At 44.2% G+C, this 23,233-nt stretch overlaps 1 protein-coding gene across 1 annotated transcript in view; it reads right to left on the reverse strand.

Annotated features, from left to right (window-relative positions):
- Window positions 1-1,058: 1,058 nt before the first annotated feature.
- The window catches only part of snta1 (syntrophin, alpha 1), a 32,316-nt gene continuing 10,141 nt past the window's right edge, over window positions 1,059-23,233 (reverse strand). The window contains exons 3-8 of the mRNA XM_079748679.1: window positions 7,463-7,658; window positions 6,688-6,877; window positions 5,685-5,815; window positions 4,616-4,812; window positions 3,365-3,552; window positions 1,059-3,052 (exon numbers count right to left, since the gene is read on the reverse strand). Of these exons, the coding sequence (XP_079604805.1) occupies window positions 2,960-3,052; window positions 3,365-3,552; window positions 4,616-4,812; window positions 5,685-5,815; window positions 6,688-6,877; window positions 7,463-7,658 (995 nt within the window). The 3' untranslated portion in view covers window positions 1,059-2,959. The remainder of the gene's footprint in view (window positions 3,053-3,364; window positions 3,553-4,615; window positions 4,813-5,684; window positions 5,816-6,687; window positions 6,878-7,462; window positions 7,659-23,233) is intronic.

The raw sequence follows: 23,233 nt of genomic DNA on the forward strand, positions 1-23,233 counted from the left end.
GAGGGTCAATCAGAGGATAAAGATGCAATAGTAGAATCAATAATAATAGTAATGCCCCCCTAATTAAATTTGTTGAAGCGATGTTTTGGACCAAACGAAGGACAATGATGTTTGCTGCTCATTGGCTTAACTAGTTGGAGGGCAGGGTCGAAGGTTTGGGTAGCTTGCCACACAACCACCTTGCTCATGTCACAATACTCGACAATACTTGTCTCTACAGGAAATCCCCTCAAAATCTTGCATGCAACAAAATGTAGCTAATTTAGTTTACTAAGCTCAATTTAGTACTGCAATTCAAGTAATGTCGATAAACAAATTAGTGAATAAAGGGTATAAATATTGAAGGATAAGGGGGAAGCAGGCATTACATGTGGTCTATAAACCGTTTTAGGATTGGATGAAAAGGTTTAAAGAGAAGGATAGAAACACATTTAGATTTAGAAACACATATATAGTTCCACAAACAAAAGAGAGAGAGAGAGAGGTAGAGCGAGAGAGAAAGAGAGAGAGCGGTAGAGCGAGAGAGAGAGAGAGGTAGAGCGATAGAGAGAGAAAGAGAGAGAGAGGTAGAGCGAGAGAGAAAGAGAGAGAGAGGTAGAGCGAAAGAGAGAGAGAGAGAGGTAGAGCGATAGAGAAAGAGAGAGAGAGAGGTAGAGCGAGAGAGAGAGAGAGGTAGAGCGAGAGAGAGAGAGAGAGAGAGAGATGCAGAGTGAGAGAGAGAAATACAGTAAGATTAAGGGAATTCAGGCCCTTGCTCAGACCATTTGAGTCAGTTACTTGTTGACAAATGGATAAGGGTATTGATTTGAATTGATTTTCTGAGTCCCTAGTATTTCCCATTGGAGAATTTATGTTTATTGGCTCATTATACTGAGCGCAAAACTCAAGAATCAATTATTTCAGAATAAAGCAGAATAATTGATGCTTAGTCAACCTAGCTGGTCATTGAAGCATTCACATATTTAATATTTTGATTAGGGTCAGGGGATAGGGATAAGACAAAGTCAAGCTGTCATTTCATTGCCTTGAATTAACGAAGCATATGAACAAGTTAACAATCAAAGTTTATTACACTTTTTTTTATATACAAACAACCCTGCAAGGCACACCTTTGTTTAAATAAGAATATACAATACATTATATTCTTGAAAACAAACACTTTCTTTTCTTTGAAATATATATTTATATGTATATATTAATATAAGTGAGATAAGTGTAATACAGAGAGAAGGCCTCAAGTTGTGGCTGTTCGATTGAAAATAAAAGCGTAAAATGATCACTTAAAGGGCAAATTAACACTTTAAAATGTAAAAAAATAATCAAAAAATTGTAAGGTGTTACAATTCTCATCATCCGATTTTGACAATACTGTATAAAAATTCATCAGCTTTTAAAGCTGACTCGTGGCAAAACCTCACATGATAATATCGTCATCTGGTAATTGATGAAAGCATCAATAACAACTTATACTTTTACCCTTACAGTACAGAGTATCTTGTATGTCTCATCTCACGTTCAAAATGAGAGCTTCTGTTCGGTCAGGAGGTGAAAAGATGTACCTCTTTTTACGAAACTTCTGATCGGCTGCCTCACATAAAATCTGAACTTCAGTCTCCTCAGTGGCCAAAGTAGACATGTCACCAGCTTTAAGGTTAAAGGTGTAGTGTGTTGGATTTAGTGGCGTCTAGTGGTGAGGTTGCAGATTGCATCCAACTGACCCACCCCCCCCCGCCCAGCTATGGGGGCATGTAGTGGCTTGAAGGGGGCTAGTTGGTACTTCAAGAATTATGTTATTGTCTATGACAGCACCGAGTAGCCAAGTGGTAACCTTCCTTGATATTTTTATATTTATTTAACGATTATGATTTTCTCTGTAAAAAGCTCTCTATGTAGATATAAAGGGCTCTTTCTAAGGTAACAAAAACACAACAATTCTTAATCTCATGAGATTATACACTAATTAAAACCTACTTAATTAGATTATTATATTTAATTTCTACCAAATCCGTTTCATTTGATACCTCTAAATTCCACACACTGCACCGGGGAGAATAGTATGTGTTTGTTAAGAAAGGAGCAATCGTTTTAGCTACCTGTCTATTTAACTATCTTGTATCTCAATCTGTATGTCAGTATTGTCTGTCTTTTCATCTTGTTTTTCTTGCAGGTGATTTAGAATGAGTAAGACCACATATTAAGGAGAAAAGGGAAATAAAAAAAATAAGAATCAATTCACAGAAAGACAAAACAGTTGAATACAAAAATAATAATTAGAAACCATGGTACAACATGAACATCCATTCGCTGTTATAAACTGACAGACGTTCAACATTGACAGATGAAAAAGTGGTAAAAACGACAGACTTTGACAAACTGTCGCATGTCACTCAATACTAATAAAAATAAAGAACAATTGCTTCCGCCTCATCAAGCCAAAGCAACTGTTGTGACTCTGTCGCAAATAGAGAAAAGACCGAACATAAAAGATACAAAGATGTTAAAAGTTGAGCGTTATGACTCACTTAACAAAGCAGGGCTAAATAACGGGGCATGTGGATGGAGCTTTGAGATTAGTAACAGTGCCATGCACTGCTTCAACGTGTTCCCCCAATCCTTTAACATGTATGACGCTACACTGGATTGTCTAAATGTCCCACACAGACCGTCCATGCTAACTGCTGGCTAACTGTTAGGTCTACCTGCTCCACTAAATGACCCGAATAAGGTCCAAACCATTTTTGCATTTCTCCTCGACTCCCCGTTGGTAAGTTGCATTCAAGAGGCGCAGGCGGAAAACATCCTCACACCTCTTTCGTCCTATGAGTCTTCAAAACTGTACGTGCGTGCGTGTGTGTGTGGTGTCAGAGAGAGAGAGAAAGATAGAGAAAGACTGAATGTGTTTTCACACGTGTGTTATGCATATATGTGTGTGTGTGTGTGTGTATACTCCTGTCTATTATCATGCCATCAGACCCAGTCGCTTGACCTTAGCAGAGAGGAACGAGTGGATGATGAAGACGATGGTCTTGGGACAACAGTGAAGGTCAAGTTGCTGCAGCAGGAGAGGAATGGACAAGGGGAAGGGGACACATAAAACAAAACTAAATGAGAAAGGTTTTCAAATAGGATACATCATATTAAAACGTGTATTTGTCAGGGTTCTGTATGTTTCATATTTTATATTTAAATACATGACGATAATGAGCGACAGACAATAATGAGCGAAACTGTAACCATCATGTTTTAACATTTAAGGACGGGTCCCTGAAAAATCAATCTGACATTTTATAAAAAGAAGAAGAATAGTAGGAGTATTTTTGTGACGAGTTGAAAGCCAAAGTTTAACGCGTCTATAAGAACCCACGATCTCAGACTCGGAGCCTCCGAAGTCGAGGAAGATCATGCGCACGCCGTCGTCAGAGGACATCCGCAGGCGCTCGAAGGGCTGCTGCAGCAGGACGCTCTTCCTCACGCCCATGTCCTCGGTGAACAGCGTGAAGCCCTCGTCGATGTGGACTCCCAGAGTGCACTCTTTCCCGTTCCAGCTGCAGGCTGTCCCGGATCAGGGACAAAAACAAGCACAGGTGATGCATTATAAACAATCGGTTTCAAAGGAAAACATCTGTGAAGGAGCCGAGAATTTGTATCATTCCCCGCTTCTTTTACACTGCTTTGATATAGGCCTATTGTTTTGTAATACTCCAAAATACCCCAAGAAAGATTTTATTTTGTTGGTAGTTGCAATATTTTACACTACCACCAGGGGCCAGTGTCAAAGCATCCAAACCAGGTTATATATCACACTTTCCATTACCATTTAATATCCATTAGGTTTTATGGTAGTATTTTACAGTAGTAGTGATCAGCTTTTAACGGGCCCTATCATCAGTAATTGGTATCCGTTTCTGACAATAAATAAATAAATATCTCACATGTATCACACAAATTCTTAACCGACAGCTCGCATTCTGTAGAGATTTTCATGGGGAATGCAGAAAAGTTGCATATTTAATCTATATAGTCCTGTATCCATTGTAGTATGTGGACCCGTCCCTGTTTTAGTTTGACTTTTTGCCACTAGGGTTTCTCCACTGTTTAGTGTGAGTACTCCTTTTTAGGGAAGAGTTCTGGTTTGTCCTTTTCGTGAGCATATTGATAGGAAAAAAGACGACACCATTAAGGGCCGGCTCTCCAAGCTGAGTGAGTGACGCATTTCATTTGTTGTTGTTTTTAGTAAAAGGATTTACGTTTAAATCCGAAATGGATAAAGGAGTATGCTATGAGCTACCGTCAAAAACATTTACTTTTTGATAGGAGTACAGAAACAAATGATTCTGCTATTCATTTTTTTTGGACATCTTACAACCAATGCCAAGTAACATTCTGTAGTAAAGTGCAGCTAGTAGTAAAAGGCTGCATCTCATGCTGGTTTTAAAAAACTGTTATCTTCATCTCCTGTTTGCACCTGCTTCGACAAGGAAAGCACCGCCCTTGCAATGCAGTCCTGCGACTGTTTTCAATTCATTTCAGAACCGAAGATCGTTCGCTTGAAAGGGGCCATTGTATTTGCGTCCGTACTTCTGGGGTGTTTGACGGGGCGGGGGGGTGACGGTACCTGTGGTGACCTCCTGGACTAGCTCAGCGGCGTTGTGGCAGCCCTCCACCAGCTGGTGGGTCCAGGTGGAGAGGTCCCGGGTGGAGTCCACCCTGAACACGTGGGTCTCCACTCCCTGCTTGGTGCCCGTGCGCAGGCCGAACGACAGCTCCGACTCCAGCAGAGGGGAGGTCTTCCCTGGTCCCGAGTGGACCAGGCTGGGCACACGGGGTGGGAGGATAAACAGTGAAGGTTTTAACAGGACGCCAGGGCAGTGCGATGACACTCAATGTATGAACGTGAATTTAAAGGAGAACAATTATTGATATGGACGCATGCAAAACAGAAGAAAACAACAGCCTCGGACGGGGTGGGGAAACAGGGAATGTGAGTGGGAGAGAGAGACAGAGAGTAAATGAGGGAAGGAGAGAGAGAGAGAGAGAGAGAGAGAGAGAGACAGAGAGAAAGACAGAAAGTCAAAGAGAGAGACAGAAGGTTAGAGAGAGAGACAGAAAGGAGGGAGGCGAGGGAGGAGACGTAAGAAGAGTAGAGTGGAGAGAAGAGGAGAACGGTGAGGAGAGGAGCGGACAGGAGGGGAGAGGAGATGAGAGGAAAAGGGAGGAAGGAAGAAAGGTTTTGGGGGAACAACACATGAGTCATATGTTCTGGTCCTACTAATCGAGTACAGATGAAGGGATGAGTTTGGTTGGACTTCCACTAGCCATAGTATGGAAATAGTGAGAGTATCCTCTTTTCCTGGGCCAACACCAAGCAATACACATAACTATTACCTCCCAGCCAGGCTGCAACAAACATTACAGCGGGGGACTTTGTCTTATATAACAAATACTTACTCTGACATAGAGTTCAACGCAATCCATCTCATGCTATTGTCATTCTCTGAATATAACAACCAATAATACATAAATCTTGCATGTACGTCTGTTGTACATTTCTCTATGATCATAGTCGAAACAAATACCTCCAGGACCTTCAGACCTATCGGTCATTTAAAAGATTGTGTGTGTGTGTGTGTGTGTGTGTGTGTGTGTGTGTGTGTGTGTGTGTGTGTGTGTGAGAGTGTGTTTACCGTGTAGTGATGAGTGGATGGCTCTTGGTGGGGTTGCTGAGGGACTCTTTGCTGTCTGGCAGGGAGGGGTAGAGGAGCAGATCTCTATCAGTCAACACCGCAAGCACCGGCTTCTCTGGACCCTGGCTGACCTGCACACAGAAAAACACACACACACACACACACACACACACACACACACACACACACACACACACAAGCATGCAACACACACACACACACACACACACACACACACACACATACCCACATGAGCCACCAATATTCAACACACAGAGACACACAGAGACACACACACACACACACACACACACACACACACAAACACACACACTATGAAGACACTTCAACCCGCTCTGGATAATGGAAAAGGCTTTTTCATTATGGAAATGGAAAAAAAGACCTGTGGAAAAAGGGAAATTCTAAGCAGCCTCATGTTCTGTATGGATCCAGGACCCATTGTCTGAAGTACGTAGTATTGTCTATTGTCTAAATGTATGAAACTAAACATAAGAAATTCAGTGAGAGGCAGGCATTGTAAATATATGATGGAAAACGTTAACAGAGGTCAATTCAACACAGTATGATTCCACGGTATAGGCTATCATGGATATATACCATCCAATCGTGGAGCATGGTTATATATGGTTTATGGACAGTCTAACACGACATCGCCCATAGTTATAGAGAAGCAGTGTCGTTCATTGTATGGCTTACTCTCCTATGCATCAGATACCAATTTACGTTTTAAAACAATGTGTCACACACAGAGGTACACACACACACACACACACACACACACACACACACACACACACACACACACACACACACACACACACACACACACACACACACACACACACAATCCGTAATCTAATATCTCAATAAAAAGCGTTAGCTGTGAGCTTCTTTTAAGAAACACTCTCTTACTAAATACACCTCAGCAGTATAAACCCTGAGCATGTTTAACGCGTCTTCTTCTATTCCTGCTTTTGCGCACCTGCTCTGTGATCCAGCCCACGTGCTTGACCTCCAGGGAGCTCTGCATGTCCTTCATGTCCTCCTTGACCTGGGGCAGCAGGTTGGCAGAGCCCGCCTGGATCCCGTTGTACCAGGACTGGGCCATGGCCGGGTCTTTGGCTCTCAGGAACACCGAGTTCTTTCTGCTGGCTGAGATTACCTCAAAATACCTGGGAACACAGATCAGACAGACACAGCTTCAGAGTGGGAGGGATGGGGCCGAGGTGCAGTCAGACAGTATGGTAATGTCAGAAGACGAGAATGGCGAAAGAAGATCAAAATTGCAAGCGAACAATTTGTTGGAAGGGAGGAGATGGTGAGAGACAAGGCCACCACGGTGATTAGGCTGTGGAACAAAGTGCGGTGGAAGGCAGAGCTTCCTCATTTTCTCCTTGAAGGGTAATTTGTGTCATTTGTTTTCCATTTTGGGTTTAAACCTGCTGTTTAACATTTTCACTGCAGCCATCAATTTTGAGTGTCTGGAAAAAAACATTAGTTCTACTCTTAATTTGTATCTCTCAAGAAAACTTTAGTAGAATACAAATATAATCCAAAGGTAAAAAAAAAAAAAGGAAAACGTATATTAGTGTTATTCGATTATATGCAATAATTATTATTTTCTTATATCCGTCTTATTTTCTCATTTATTATTCTTTCCCAAAATACATCCATATTTAATACATACATGGGGATTCAGGTTACGACAGTATGCAACACTAAAATCAAAATAATTAATCCTCTGTATGATGCAGTACCTATTTTCGGTGTCTGGGGGGCACTGTTTCCGTGTAACTTGGCACATCTTGAGTGGGATAGTGCAGGGTTCCCTCAGCGCTGCAGGAGGGGTGTCAGCTCCCCTCTGAGGCGTGGAGGGAGGAGAGTCCCACGGGAGAGGGGCCCCTGGGGACCCCGCGTTCTTAAAGAAGGCCGACATCTCTTTGATGTACTTCACTGGAGAGAGAGAGAGCGAGAGCGAGAGAGCGAGAGAGCGAGAGAGAGAGAGAGAGAGAGAGAGAAGGGGGAGGGGGGGGTTAATGAAAAACAGGGCAACATAAAAAGAGAGATGCAGAGATGATAGATTGGACAGGAATACGAAGAAAGAGACAAAGAAACGTGAGGAAATACGAGAAGAGGGAGAAGAGCGGCAGCCGGAGAGATGTAAGACTTGGGGGGGGGGATGATTTGAGCTGTCGAGCATCTTGCATGATCAGCATCTCCAGTCAAACTGTTCAAAGTCTGCGATTCCACTTTCGGAAATCTCTCAAGACAAGATTCTTGTCACCGTAAGAGGATCACTGCGCTTAAAAAGTGTGACATGTTGCTGTTGTCTCGCCGAGCAAAACCAGTCTCTGATAAAGACACCAGACCACAATCACAGGGGACATTTCAGCAGGCAGGCTTTTGATCATTGAAATGTAGTTCTGTGTTCCCGTCAAGCGGTACGCTGTAGCTCCGTGTCGGGGAGAAGAGCGGTTCAACAAAAAGACTCGCAGGAAGAAAAAATGGCTGTTGGTATGTTGTGGATTTTAATTTAAAGCCCGACATTTAGCAACACACACACACACACACACACCCACACGCACACATACACACACACACACCCACACAAACACACACACACACACACACACACACACACACACACACACACACACACACACACACACACACACACACACACACACACACACACACACACAGCCACCCACAGACCGAGGAGCCAAGAGCTGGGTAAAAATAGCCCTGAGGAAACTGCAAAGCAGGAGGCTTGAGGCGAAAGGCCTAGCTCTGGTTTCACCAGTGGAGCGGAGAAGAACGGCTCTCTCTCCGTCTCAAGCAGCGCAAAGCCCTGGGACCGCAAGACTCAAGCAGGAAGAGCAGCTCCGGCTACCTCCAGTCACCTCACCGTGAACACACACCCCCCCAGTCAGCCCACCGAGGCCCCGGTCATTTGACCCCATAAGTCGGTCAATAAGGCAGGTGACCGGCAGGTCAGTCGGTCAGCCTCGTTCAGTTAGTGGGGCAGTCAGTCAGCAAGTCAGTCGGTCAGTGAGTCAGTCTGTCAGTAGCTCTGGCTCCAGCTCAGACTGCAAGAAGTCCTTCAGACACCCACTTCGATTTTCCATGCGCTCTCACAAGAACGTGTGGTCAAGGCGTAGTTTTCAATAAAACCTATTTTATACCAGACGTGAATTAACATGGGACGGACAGTAACACACAGTACACACGATTCCCTCTGGGATCAGGGGGGCCATCTGTATCTGGGCGCTGTATGCTTTGAACGTTTATCAGTTACACGGCGAGGACATGTCAATGACGTCCGCAATACTTTCCAGTTGTTATCTGACCCAAACCGGTTTACTTTCATACAGCGATGACGTCATCAGGGGCGAAAACGTGGCTGGCTGAGATAAGCTTTGTTTTCCAAACCTCTGCCTTTACCCTATACCTCAGCAAAATCTGTGTGTGCGTGTGGGTCGGTATCGGTATCTGTGTGTAAGTGTCTATGTGGAGGGGGGGGTTTTGGGGTAAGGGTTTGGGGAGGGTAATGATTATTATGCAGCAGAATTATCGCCAAACCCTGGTTAAACAAAATTTGTTGTGTTCTGTTTTGAACTCCCTGACTGCTCACACACAGGCTTGCCCTCCCTGACATTAGATATAATAATGTTATATATCTTCATCTGTCTTCCACTGCAATTACATCATCCCTGCTGAAAGCCCCAAACTCTCTCTTGAGATAGATATATGTTCTCTTTCTTTTCAATTCTCCTTTTTACTCTTCACTCACATTTTCCCCATCTCTGATTTAAACTTCAGTACCATCCAATTTAATCCCTGCAATTCTAAACAAATTTTACCGTTACCAACCAACCAACCAACCAACCAACATCTGTCTCCGTGCACATGCATGTATGTGAATCAGCTGCAAATCTGTGTCTTTCTCTCCTTGGTGAAATTCACTTCAGCTTAACGCTAACATTTAAACATCCACCATGATGGTTGCCTTAGCAACTGGTCCACAAACTCCCAGGGTCTTCACACAGGAAAAAAACACAGTTCACAGCAAGCCAGCCAGCCAGCCAGCCAGTCAGCCAGCCAGCCAGCCAGACACACACACACACACACACACACACACACACACCCGCTGGGTCTGGGGCATTTAAGGCCTCAATGACCTTTAGTTCTGTCTGTGTAATAGATTACCTACGGACATCTTTATTAGCCATGTCAAGTATCCCAGAATTAAGCTAGATATATTTTCCTGTTTTTGCCAGAACATGATTTCACCAAAACTGTGTCCAAACAGGTAATTTATTTGCCCAATCAACCAAAAGAAACATCAACATTATAATTGTTTTAGTTGAGAAGAAAATCTGTTAACTTTTAAGGCTTAATTTATGCAAATCGTGTATATTATATTATGTAACATGCTTGACATTGTTCCTGGCCCTAACCTATCCCTGGTTGCAGCTACGACTTTGAAGCAACATTGAACGTTCCCGTCTAAATGTTTATGTCTATAATTCGTTGGTAGGCCAAGCTATCCCTGTCCTGGCACCAGCGGGTCACACAGGTAGCCCCCCAGGTCTGGACTCAAGCCAGGGTCCTGATGGACAGGGTGGCTTTGGGGGTCTGAGCCATGCGTCCTTGGGTGTGTACCTGGAATCCGTGAGAGATTCTTTCTTCCCCTTGTATTGATAGCAAGAGGACATCCTGTTCCTCCCATCGACTCATGTTTCCATCTCTATCATGGAAGAGGTGTTACAAAGCAGTCTGGCAACACAAGGTATCTCCAATATAGCACCCAGTCCACATATTCCTCACATCAGAGAAAGGAGACTGATGGGAAGTTGTACACGTCACAATTTGAAACTTTGAATGTATTATGATCAATAGAGCTTTAAGGTAAAGATGAACTGAAATTAAGACTGTGTTACATAGCGCACAAATCCACGTTTAACAATGGGAAAATGGGTAATTTTGCTGAAAGAAAATACCCCAAATTTCCCAGTTGAAAGAATCCCACACACCGGTTAACCTAAAGGGTTTTCCCCCCCTGGGAAGGTGGTTATTACGGTCTGTCTCACGTATCACCAACATGAACTGATGTGTCCTTGAATCCTGTTGGTGTGTGACAAGGCTACAATATTAAGTACAGCCTGGGCTGATCCTTTCAATCTTAATGGCGAGGGCCTAGAACTTTTTGGTTGGGTATGCCTGTTTTAAATCAAATGCATGCTAATCAATGCTAGCCTGTTATTTAAACGGCACCAGCGAATACTGACCATGGGAATGGGCCAAGATGATAGAGCCTGCAGTAGTGCAGAGTCATTGCTTTTTGCAGTGCAGTTCATAATAGAAAACGTGGAATCAACAAACGGGGTGGGGTTGATTGAGGACTGGTGATGGTTACATCTGAACATGGGAGAGAGAGAGAGAGCGGGGAGGGTCAAACGACTCTTATTTACCAGCTAATATAACTCAAAAACGTGAAGTGTTCTGCTTCAAAGGAGAGCAACTTAATCCCACAGGACAAATGCTTCTCCACTGAAGAAAAGTAGGCTACATTTCCCCAATTACAGTCATCAATGTGTGTCTATGTGTACGTGCATGCATGCGTGTCTGTATTTATGCGTTTGTGTGTGGGCGGGTGTGTGTGTGTGCATGTGTGTGTTTTTGTGTGTGTGGGCAGGTGTGTGCGTGTGGGTTTGGGTTTGCGCGTGCGTACGTGTGTGTGTGTTTCTCTGCATTTATTCTTGCATTAAAAATCAAATCAAACAGAGCAGTAAGGAATATAATAAAACATCAATTCAATAGCATGAGTTTCATATTCTAAATAGGACATACAGAACACAACGTCTGCCTGTTCGGATCCTGTTGGTGTTTTCCAGATTACAGTTGCCAGGTCTACACTGATCCACGTATTAACAATCATAGGCCATTGCTTTCAACCTCCCTAGTATATGGAGGGGAGGGAGCAAGAACGAGAGTATCGGAAAAAGGAGAAAAAGGCAAGAGAGAGAGAGAAAGAGAGAGAGAGAGAAGGAGAGAGTGAGGGAAAGAAAGAGTGATGGAACGAGAGAGAGAGAAAGCGAGAGAGAGAAGGAAAGAGAAAGAAAGAGTGAGGGAAAGAGAGAGAGAGAGAGAGAGAGAAAAGAGGGAAGGAAAGAGTGAGGGAGAGAGAGAGAAAACAGCTAAGCTCAATTCAACCAGAAACGCTGTCATGATTACTGGTGGCGGCACATTCAATGCAGAGCTAAAATTAGACCAAGATGCCACTGTTATTACTTTAGCTTATCTGGCTGCCAGTGGAACTATTTTTCACATATCGTTTGTGTGTGTACACATTTATCTGTTTGTTTGTGTGAGAGAGAGAGAGAGAGAGAGAGAGAGAGAGAGAGAGAGAGAGAGAGAGAGAGAGAGAGAGAGAGAGAGAGAGAGAGAGAGAGAGAGAGAATGAGTCAGAGTGCGAGGACATGTGAAGAGTTTCTTTGCCTTGGCTGCAGAATCCCCAGCTAAGCTTTTCTCACTAAAGCCTTTTCACTGAAACTCACAACTCATGACCTTACATTTCAGGCCAATTCAGTTTTATTCGATTCACTTAGCTCAGCTTTTAAAAGCCTTGTAAATTAAACAGCATTGAAACTGTTGCTCTTGTGTTTGGAGGTTAAGCACCCAATACCGGGTCAACCATACCAATAAACAACAGTGTAAAGCCACATGTTTCCTCGTAAAACAGTATAATCCCTGCTGCATACATCTGCACACATCCTAGCACACTTGGCTTCTTCCTCACACATGCGTGAACGGGCACAGACACACACAAGTAAAGGTAGGAAGAAAGAAGGAAAGGAAGGAAGAAAGACGAAAAGAAAGAAAAACTGAAAGACAAGAAACAAAGGGGAAACGGGATGAAAAAAGGATGGAATATCGAAAAAAGTAAATAAATGGCCGCTCGGATAGAACCGGAGTCATCCACTGTTGCCCATCTATGCTGCATGCAGAACAGCCTAACAGGCAGAGACGCATGCGAACACACACACTAATGCACACCCACACAGAGAAATCTCTCTCCATCTTGCATACACACGCCCTAGTGCACACACGCAAACACACACATACGCACACACACGCCACCGAAGTGAATACCCTCTTGGTAACTGTGGGAGCCCGTGGAATGTCCTTTCATTGGCCGGCCAGTGACCTGGAAAGCATGCTGTTGGCTCTGGGAACCAAGTCGGCCCTGAAGGCTAAAGCAGCCCCCGCACACTCACTCAGCAAGACACACAGTGGCACACACGACAGACGGTGTACCTAGCGATGTATCCACATGTAGATACACTGCGCCCTAGACCGCGGTGTCCCATCTCTGAAAGGTGGACCGACTCCCGGCTTGAGAAATCAAGTGCGATGGGGGGCATTATGACCCCTGGGGACATTCGGAATTAAATAGCATGCCTAAATGCGGTGCGGTGCGCGTGTGTGTGTGTGTGTGTGTGTGTGTGTGTGTGTGTGTGTGTGTGTGTGTGTGTGTGTGTGTGTGTGTGTGTGTGTGTGTGTGTGTGTGTGTGTGTGTGTGTGTGTGTGTGATGCATTCTGATGTTTGTGTAGGTGAATTGCATTTGAATTATTGATTCACGTGTGTTGCATGTGCTGCCAGTACGTACGTCTGTTTTGTGCGTGTGCGTGTGCATGCGTGTGTGTGTGTGTGTCAACGTGGGCGATGCACTATCCTATTCAAAGTTTCTGTTGTGACCTCTGGGATTATTAAACCCCTAGATCTCCATCCCCTCTGTGTTCCACTGATTAATGTCTGCATCAATCTCTGGCTAAGAGGGTATGGGGGGAGAGAGAGAGAGAGAGAGAGAGAGAGAGAGAGAGAGAGAGAGAGAGAGAGAGAGAGAGAGAGAGAGAGAGAGAGAGAGAGAGAGAGAGAGAATATATAAAGGAAAGACTTACTACACATTTACAATGGGTTTTGTTAGGTTCATCATCCCTATGGCCCATCTCATTAAAAATGTGGACAAATGCCAACCCAAGGGGATAACGGAGAGGATGGACAGGAGCGAGAGAGGGAGAGTGCAAGAGAGAGAAATAAAGGAAATAGCTGGCAAGGTTGTGTATGAGAGAGACAATGGGAGTTAGTGAGCGAGTGAGAGACAGAGCAGATGAGAGAGAGAGAGAGAGAGAGAGAGAGAGAGAGAGAGAGAGAGAGAGAGAGAGAGAGAGAGAGAGAGAGAGAGAGAGAGAGAGAGAGAGAGAGATGGTGGTGATCGGAGGACACTGATTCAGACACATAGTGCCATTGCAGCCATTTGAATACTTTGCATATCAGGATTTACACGTATGTCTGAAAGCATCTAATGTCTCAAAAGAGTAAATTATCCTAATCCAACAAAGTGAAAGACAGCTGATCAAGATCTGGTAGAGGGGTGTGGAATGAACATAACCTTCCAACACAAAGATTGCCACATTGTTTCAACAACCCACCTCCGATTGCGAGGGAGAGAGAGAGAGAGAGAGAGAGAGAGAGAGAGAATTAGAGGGAGAGGGAGATGAACAGGTATGTATAAAGATATTTATTTCTGTAATCCGCTGTGCAACTTGTGAATTTCATTTTGAGGTCATTTTCAGACGCAGCGGTATGCAAATTAAAGTGATGGAGCAATCTGCCCTGCATTCTAAAGAAGTTGCTGTTGCCACTGTTGCAGAAGCCAATGTTATAAAGTTTTCACAGCTAGCCTTAAACACATAAATAATTGCACGGGAAGTCAATTGCTTGTTGGAACCGCTTACATTAGCAGACACACAAACACAAAAACACAAACACACACACACACACACAATATCACCTGCACTCTGTTTGAGTTAGACATGAACACAATTGGGAAAATGGATGCATCTAACTACAAAGTATGCTCACTATTTCCCCCTGACAAATAGCAAATTGTGCTAGACCTCTGTAGTTTTAGGTACAACAGCTATTTTGTTGAACAATCTCTGAACCAGGGGCCCCTGATGGGGGGCCGCGGGGAGCGGAGAGGCCCCCGGGTTAAGCAAACCTGACAGCATGGAGCCTTAACCATGGTTCACTAGAGCCAGAGTGTTATTTTACTAGAGCAGGGGTTGAGGGACTGGGCTAATCTGCTCCCCACGCTCAGCCACCGCACAATATCTTCACAGACCAACAACTCCCATTAGACAAACAACAACAACAACATAGAACTAAAAAAAAAACGCCAAATAGAAACCACATCCCACAAAAGAGAGACAGGCAGACAGGAAGGAATGTCAGGCCCTCCATAGAATAGATCAGCATAAAGAAAGTAGCATCAAGTACAAAGCCCTAATAGCCCTGCTTTGTGAACATGCTACATGGCTACATAGATGCTAGTATGTTATCGGTCCTCTGTGATTTTACTGCTGCTTACTGGCGGTGCAGCCCAGAAAGTTTCATCAAGCTAAATCTGAAATTCATACCCGATACATAAAAAGTCAACTTTGACAGGCAGCAATGTAGTGCAGTGTTTGGACCAGGGCGGGGGAGTGGTAATGTTACTGCTATCATTACAGCTGACATCAACAAATTGGCCGGTGGACTGATGGTTGTGGTACACGAATGATGTGTGTGTAGCTTACAAACATTAGGAATGGGTTTCTTTCAATGCATATTAAATGGCATGCAAAATGGAAGCAGCCAAACACTCACACCCACATGCACCCGGCCACATGCACACATGCGCACGCACAAACACAGACACACACACACTCACACACACACAGGCGGAAAATGTGAAAGACAGCCAGGCAGGGGAAAAGAGAGCGAGAAGCAGAGAGAGAACATGAGGGTGAGAAAGTTCGAGCTCCCACTCTATGATAGTTTATTGTAATGTACTTGGACTAACACGGGAGTCATTCAAAGGATGGGAATAAAGCAAAGCATGGGCGGTTGTCAATCACAGCAGTATATTAAACCCCCATTCCCCTTCTTCCTTATAATATACTGTAATAAAAAGCCAGTGCCAATTTTCCCCCGTCTTGATTTGAATAATGATTGAAAAAAGACCAGCATTATCTGCTGTTTTTGAGTGGGTATATCAAAAGAGTGCTTTATTCAGTGATTTCAAAGTGCTGCAGTCGAAACAAAATGACTAATAATGGGATGAATTAAACAGCTGGGGGATACTTATTTATACTTACTTACTGGTGCAGAGGCAGAGGAAAACGACGTGGGGGGCTTTTGCTATGGCGGCCCTCCCACTGCTCGGGTCAGACATCATACTTATTTTTTATCTACAGCAGGCTCTATCGGCTTATGAAATGCACCCCAGATGATATGCCTCTAAAACAGATCAGAGAAAAATCACTGGAAAGTTAATAAGATGAGTATTCTAGGGTTATGGTATAAACTCAGCGATTACAAGAGGTGTTGGGGATAAATCAGTGATGGTATTTCACAATTTTTTACCACTTCTGTCCACCTCACTCCATATCGGCTAGACTTTATTGTGTAACCAAAACATTATGGAAGCCTCAATATATGGTCAAAACAAATGACAGTAAAGCACACCACCAGTTGATAACAAAATTGCTTATGACATCATTTGTGTTAAGGTAAAGGATGCACACTAGGATGATTGCATGTACTGTTGGCTACAATAAGGGACCATAATAATGATAATGGAGCCTGACCAGTGCAGGCACTGCCTCATTACAATAAGCCAGAACAGTAATGCCCCTCATCTGAACGTCCAGAGGTCGGAGGATTTTTCAATTTGTTCCAAACTGACCCGGGCGAGATCACCCACACTCTCGCCTTATTCTCTGCTTCGGACAAACTGATTTCCATCCTGCTACCCTTCCCTCACCTCCTCAACCCCTTCACACTATACTCCGTCTCAGATAGAAACATAAAAGAGGAGCCTCTGAAAATAATGAGAATCTGTACGGAAGGAGATGTCTGGAGGTGGCTGAAACATGGCGAGGTGGAGGGAGGCTGGTGCAGTGGGCGGGGCCACGGGGGCCATCCAGGAGGTGAGAAGGTTTCATTGGTCATCATGCTGCCATGAGAATTGGGTTGGAGGAGTTTTAATAAAGCGGGCGGTGGGGTAAAGCAATGAGGCCGAGTTATCATGATGTAACTCATTTCACTACTCCACCCAAAACGTAGCATAGCCCACTCCACTACCATGCCCTATTATATTCGAGGAGGACACATTTCAACATGAAAACACTTAGACTAAACAGTTGAATTAAGGTGAAGGCAGGGTTTATTCATTTCATACGTCCTGCATAGTTGCTGTCATCGCTGCTGCAAAGCCAGTGTCTTCTGTGTTTTGTAGACCATGCCAGAATAAAGACATGCACACACATATACACACACGCGCCTGTTGCATGCACACACACACACACACACACACACACACCGAAACAAACACCCACATACACACACACACACACACACATTAACACATTCAACCTCACACACACACACACACACACACACACACATACACACACAGAGGCAATTAAATGTGACAGGCAAGACATATCCAGAACAATTGAAGAAGAGGAATGATAAAGAGACCTATACTCCTACTGTTTGCGTTTCAACTGCTCTGACCGGGTTACGTTCACTGTGGTTTTGTCTCAGCAGGACTATTCCCCACAGAACAATGTAATTTAATTATCCAGCAATTAAATAAAGTACAGTCAGTGTGGGAAAATATGTAAAATAAATGAATAATGAAAGTAAAGTGATAGATATAAATATATATGTATTAGCGATGAAAGATTGCAGCTGAGCGTAGAAGAATAAGCCTGACATATCAGACCCACTTCCCCAGTGCAATATTAATACACATGTAACCACTCTCATCATGGGGGCCCTCAGAGGGGGGGTGACAGGAGAAACACACACGCACACACACATACACGCACGCACACACACACACACACACACGCACGCACGCACGCACACAGACACACACACAGACACAGACACGCACGCACGCACGCACACACAGACACACACACACACAGACACACACACACACACACACACACACACAAACAGACACACACTCAATGAGCAAATTTGAATCAGAGAGCGTTGTGGAGGATGCCAGCGAGCAGGGTTGGCAGACGAGCAGATGGATTAGGGGAACCTCTTGAGCCCGTTACACCGCAGCAACACGCTCTTCATGGCACTGAGAAGATGTGTGGTGATGGTGCCGGGAGAAAAAACAAGCCAGCCGGCACCCTGCTGGGCTCTTAATCACCCCCTCACCGCAGCCGCTAGGCTACATAGCCGCTGGGCCATATAGCTCCAGGCCCTAAATGGGGGAGGGGGGGGGGGGGGGGGGGGGGGGGGGGGGAGTCAGAGCCAGACAATAAGGGGGCTCCAAGATGGGCAGGGACTCGAAAACTTTTTATAGTAATCAAATACAGCAGGGGAGGAGGATCTGTGTGTGTGTGTGTGTGTGTGTGTGTGTGTGTGTGTGTGTGTGTGTGTGTGTGTGTGTGTGTGTGTGTGTGTGTGTGTGTGTGTGTGTGTGTGTGTGTGTGTGTGTGTGTGTGTGTGCATGCATGTGTGCGCGTATGTTTGTGCAAAGACAGATAATTAATAAAAAAAGCGATTTCAATAATAAATAGCATCAACGGAAAACTTTTAAACTATGACATTTTTTCTTTATACAAACCACAAGTGAACCATTAAACCTCAAGGATGACCGCCATCTGGTTAGCTGTAGCCTCAATTACTTCAGGATGTGAAATGTGGTGGAATGTTTTATTTATAAGAGAGATTCATAGCATGGTGTGAATCATGAGGCAGCCATCCGATTGGCTGATCATTTGAATATTGCACGCCTCCGGTAAAGTGAACCTCAGTTCGTGCCTGAATACATTTTAATGGTTATCAGCATGACGAGCAATTCACTGTGTTGTTGACATTGTTGAACTTCACCACAACTACCCGAGCTATCCATCAAGAAGGATATTGAATTACTGGTTCCCTGACTTGAAAGACATCAATGAATAGTCCAAAATGAAAAGCGATTTGAGTGCCTCGTCCACTCATTGACAGTGATCAATACTTTTAAATGGAGTAAGATGATAGTCTGCATTATGCCATTGACTCAAGCCCAATAATGTTTTCAAACAGGTGTGAAGGCATTGGATGTTTAACAGGGTAGCCTTGCTGTATTTGTAATCTTAAAGTGTATTCAATCAAGAGCAACTTGAGAGCCCTAAGATGATGCAAATGGTCAAACAGACATGATATGTTTTAATGCTGCAACTTTTCCACAGAGCTTTTAAGTTCTGCATCGAGCTAATACCCTATGGCGAATACCTCAATCTATCTGACCCAGAAAAAAATTAAAAAGAGAGAGAGAAAGCAGGAGAGAGGCAAAGAAAGAGAAGGAGAGTTGGTGCTAGCTGTGGGGGTTACCTCATTTGGGGTGCTGACAAATCATTTCACTGCTCAGATTTAGTGCAGCTCAAACCTCATATCACCCTAAACATTACCGAAACACGCAATGCTGCTGGTACTTGAAATGTATTCATATTTGGACACAGAGCTTGATATTCCAGGGAGTTATGGGAGTGCAATCTACCAGGAAAGTTTCCCTCATTCGACTCAATGGAATTTCCCCAAGTTATCTATAGTATGTAAGTAGATATATAATACATATGTATTTTTTTTAATGTTTTAAGTGGTCACGCACACACTTTTAGACTTTGTACATGTCAATAAATCCCCTGTTGGATCGTTGCACAACAGTCCAATTATTGGTAACGGAAAAACTCAGTGGAGGGACTCTGGCTAGCATGCCATAATGTCGCAACGCAAAGCACACAATGTACAATCACCACTCACTCAAAGAACCCTTTATTTCTAGACAAGGGAATGTCTACAACCCACACGGCTCCGCGGTTAAGCCCTGCCTAATCTCATGTGTCTGTTCATGGGGCAGGGGCCAAAGCGACCCTAATGAAAAGGACAGAGCCAGGGCACAGAGAGAGCGAGAGTCCGAGAGAGAGACACACAGAGGGACAGAGAGAGAGAGAAAGAGAAGGAGAATAGTGATAGCCTGGCTCATTAGATGCTTTGGGTTCTTGGCTGAGGGCACTGGAACACTTTAATACTCCCAGCAACCAGCCCTCCCTGTCTTGCTCTTTCAAAGTATCTCTTTCAGTCACACACTGATGCAAGCACACGCACACACACACACACACAGACACACACACACACACACACACAAACGTATATGTACATATTCCTATTATGACCCCTACATAAAGTAGTGAAATTATCATTGGATTCAGGCTGACATTCAGCCTGATAATAAGCCTCGTTATACAGAGATGGACCCAGCCACCGTGGGTCCCCTGCCCTCCTAATCAAACTAACACATACATGCCCTTATATATGCCCTTATAGGGCTCTGAATGCTTAGTTTCTTAGACACCAACTGAACGGTTTGGAAGCTAACATTTTCGCTAACACAATAGCATGAGAGCTAGTCATCGCATAACACTGATGATGAGACTAAAATGCTAAATAACAAAACAGTTTGTCTTAGGTTTTATGTTCTGTGGAATCTGAAGAGAAGTCAAAGAGAGGGGATCATGCATAATAACACCATCTTTCAAGGGTGGAGAAGGTGTGGTTAACGTCCATCACAGAGGCCCAAAAACCCCTTCCTTCTTTGGCCTCCATGCCAAACAGCACACAGTGTACCAGCATTATTAATCCAACAGCGAAAGTAACAGACACATACACTCACTCACAGAGGAAGACAGGCAAATACTTGCAAAAAAAACCTTTTTTTCTCTCTCTCACACTCCCTTCCCATGCACTAACAGCCCGATATATACACCCATGGCAGCAGTATTGAATTGACTAGCATTTTGAAAAGTACAATTCGCCCAGCTACTGACACATGCACCCATGTATGCACTTATGACCACGTGCACGTCTTTCTAATGTCATCCCTGTATGCTTACATCCCATCCTGAGCACCAAGTGTATGTTTGCGCAGGCCTGCTGTGCAAGTTTGTGTTTGTGTGTGTGATAAATATTTATGCGCATGAGTGTGTGCATGTGCGTGCGTGTGTGCGTGCGTGCGTGCGTGCGTGCGTGTGTGTGTGTGTGTGTGTGTGTGTGTGTGTGTGTGTGTGTGTGTGTGTGTGTGTGTGTGTGTGTGTGTGTGTGTGTGTGTGTGTGTGTGTGTGTGTGTGTGTGTGTGTGCATGACCATCAGACTGGTGGTTGTCCAGGGAACGGTTCAACCATTCAGCCAGCCAACTGGTCAGCCAGCCCTCTGCAGTAATGGAACGGGTCCGGTGTGCTTGACTGGCTGGCTAACTGGTGGCAGTGATGAATGGTGTTTCACTCCGGGGTAGAATTCCAAATGGGACCCAAGAAAGCACACTTGGCTAGTTCAAAGGTCACACAAGACATGTTCCCGTCCCTGCAGACATTTATGAGTTTGTGAGACATTTATGTGTGTGTGAGAGAGAGACATTTATGTGTGTGTGAGACAGAGAGAGACAGAGACAGAGACAGAGACAGAGAGAGAGAGAGAGAAATGCAATTTATGAGTTTTGTAGTTTAGAAATTGGTGGATCACCACACTTTGTACTCATATACAATATTATGCATTACATGTTTTGGCTTATTAATCTGAAAGCATTAACATATAATAGGCTGCGCTCATGTTCAGCATGTGATTTGCCAGCAGGAGATTGGGGGACAACATTTTATTATAGCGGGTTGGGAAGCAAATACCGGTGTAATTTTCATAAATTTCCCTTCTCGGACTACGGATTAGGGTGAGAAAATACCTTAACCTTGCATCACTGCTATGGTGGTATCCAAATAATAGTATTTACAGACTCTGAGGGTATTGGTTATTGTGCACAGACTGAGACACACTGTATATCACAATTACAACTCTCTCATGACCTCACTAGGTGTGGCATTTCTTTGGAAAATAATAACCAACAAGTCCCCACTGTCATTTTTTTCTTGACTACACACCCACCATGTGCACAGAAACACACATTGACTCATCCACACACACAAACAAACATAGACACACTAATGTACACACATGACTACGGATACATTTACAAACACACACACAAATACATACAAACACAAACATATTCACCCATAAATAGAAAGAGAGAGAGAGATGGGAGAGAGAGAGAGAGAGAGAGAGAGAGAGAGAGAGAGAGAGAGAGAGAGAGAGAGAGAGAGAGAGAGAGAGAGAGAGAGAGAGAGAGAGACAAGTATGCACTTGGGCAGAAGCACACATTTTTTTCAAAAGCACAATCACACACACAGACACACAAACAGACGCACACATTGTAAATGTCAGTGGCCGGAAATGAGGGTGGCTGTGGCTTTACGTTTTCATCTTCCCTGTTATATTTATCTGACCCCATTAGGTGTTTACAGTGTCTCTTCATCTCGCACCCATTGATTATTCCATCTCCATGTTGATAGAGTAGGGTGTGCAGAGGAATACAGACGGGACGAGGACGAGGTGTATTCATAGTGCGGCCGGCTGATTGAACCCCACCCCGCCCATGGAGGGGAAATGCAGAGAGAGCTGGGAGACGTACCTGAGGTCACAGCCATGTCGCATGACCCCCAACGCTCACTGCTGATTGGTTCGGTTCTGTTCCATGATCAATGCCGATGTCCAGGGCATGCTTGTGAAGGATGTGGTGCATATACACTGGTTTTTGGTTTCTCTGTATGATGTTTGATGTGAACAGTAAGTCTTATCCAGCGGCAGCGCTTTGGATCATTATTTAGACTTTGCTGAGCTCTGTGTGAGACAACAAGATGGTTCCAGTGCAGTGACAAGTGCTGTTGCGACCGCACATCTTGTGTCAGCCCGCTGTTTATAAATAGATCTTTGGTTGATCATTGCATCTTGACATCTTCATTCTTCACACGTGGACATTTTTTAATTGGTCAAAATATCATTAAAAACCATACACTGAAGGACTTGGAAGGTAACATCCTGATGGTATCTGTGTGTGTATGTTCGCATGTCAGGAATGCGTCTGATCAATTACGAGTTCATTCATTTGTACAAATTTACATGGAAACATAATCCTCAGCACTCAAAGTTACACGTGCAGGTACTTGCAGCCTATATTGTTTGAGTTGCCAATCCTTTATGATAAAGAAAGTACAAAGACGCTTCTATGCAACTCTGTGGCGCCTCACCCTGACTGACTCAATCAAAACAAGAGCACACACTCCCACGCACACACGCATGGGTGTGTGTGCACGGGCATGCACGTCTCTTAAGGAAGATTGCACTCCCTGAGGTCATGGTGGAGGGAGCGGTTAGAGGTTGGAGTTTTGGTGAGTTGAGGGTGCGAGAATGAAGCCGTGAAACGGTTTCAGAGACGGTGGATCACTGCACACCGCCGGTGGAGCTGTCTTGATATCAAACATTGTGTGTCAGAGTGTGGGGATGGTGCAGTGATTTC

The sequence above is a fragment of the Pollachius pollachius genome, assembly GCF_949987615.1.
Source record: "Pollachius pollachius genome assembly, chromosome: 12".
Taxonomy (NCBI): domain Eukaryota; kingdom Metazoa; phylum Chordata; class Actinopteri; order Gadiformes; family Gadidae; genus Pollachius; species Pollachius pollachius.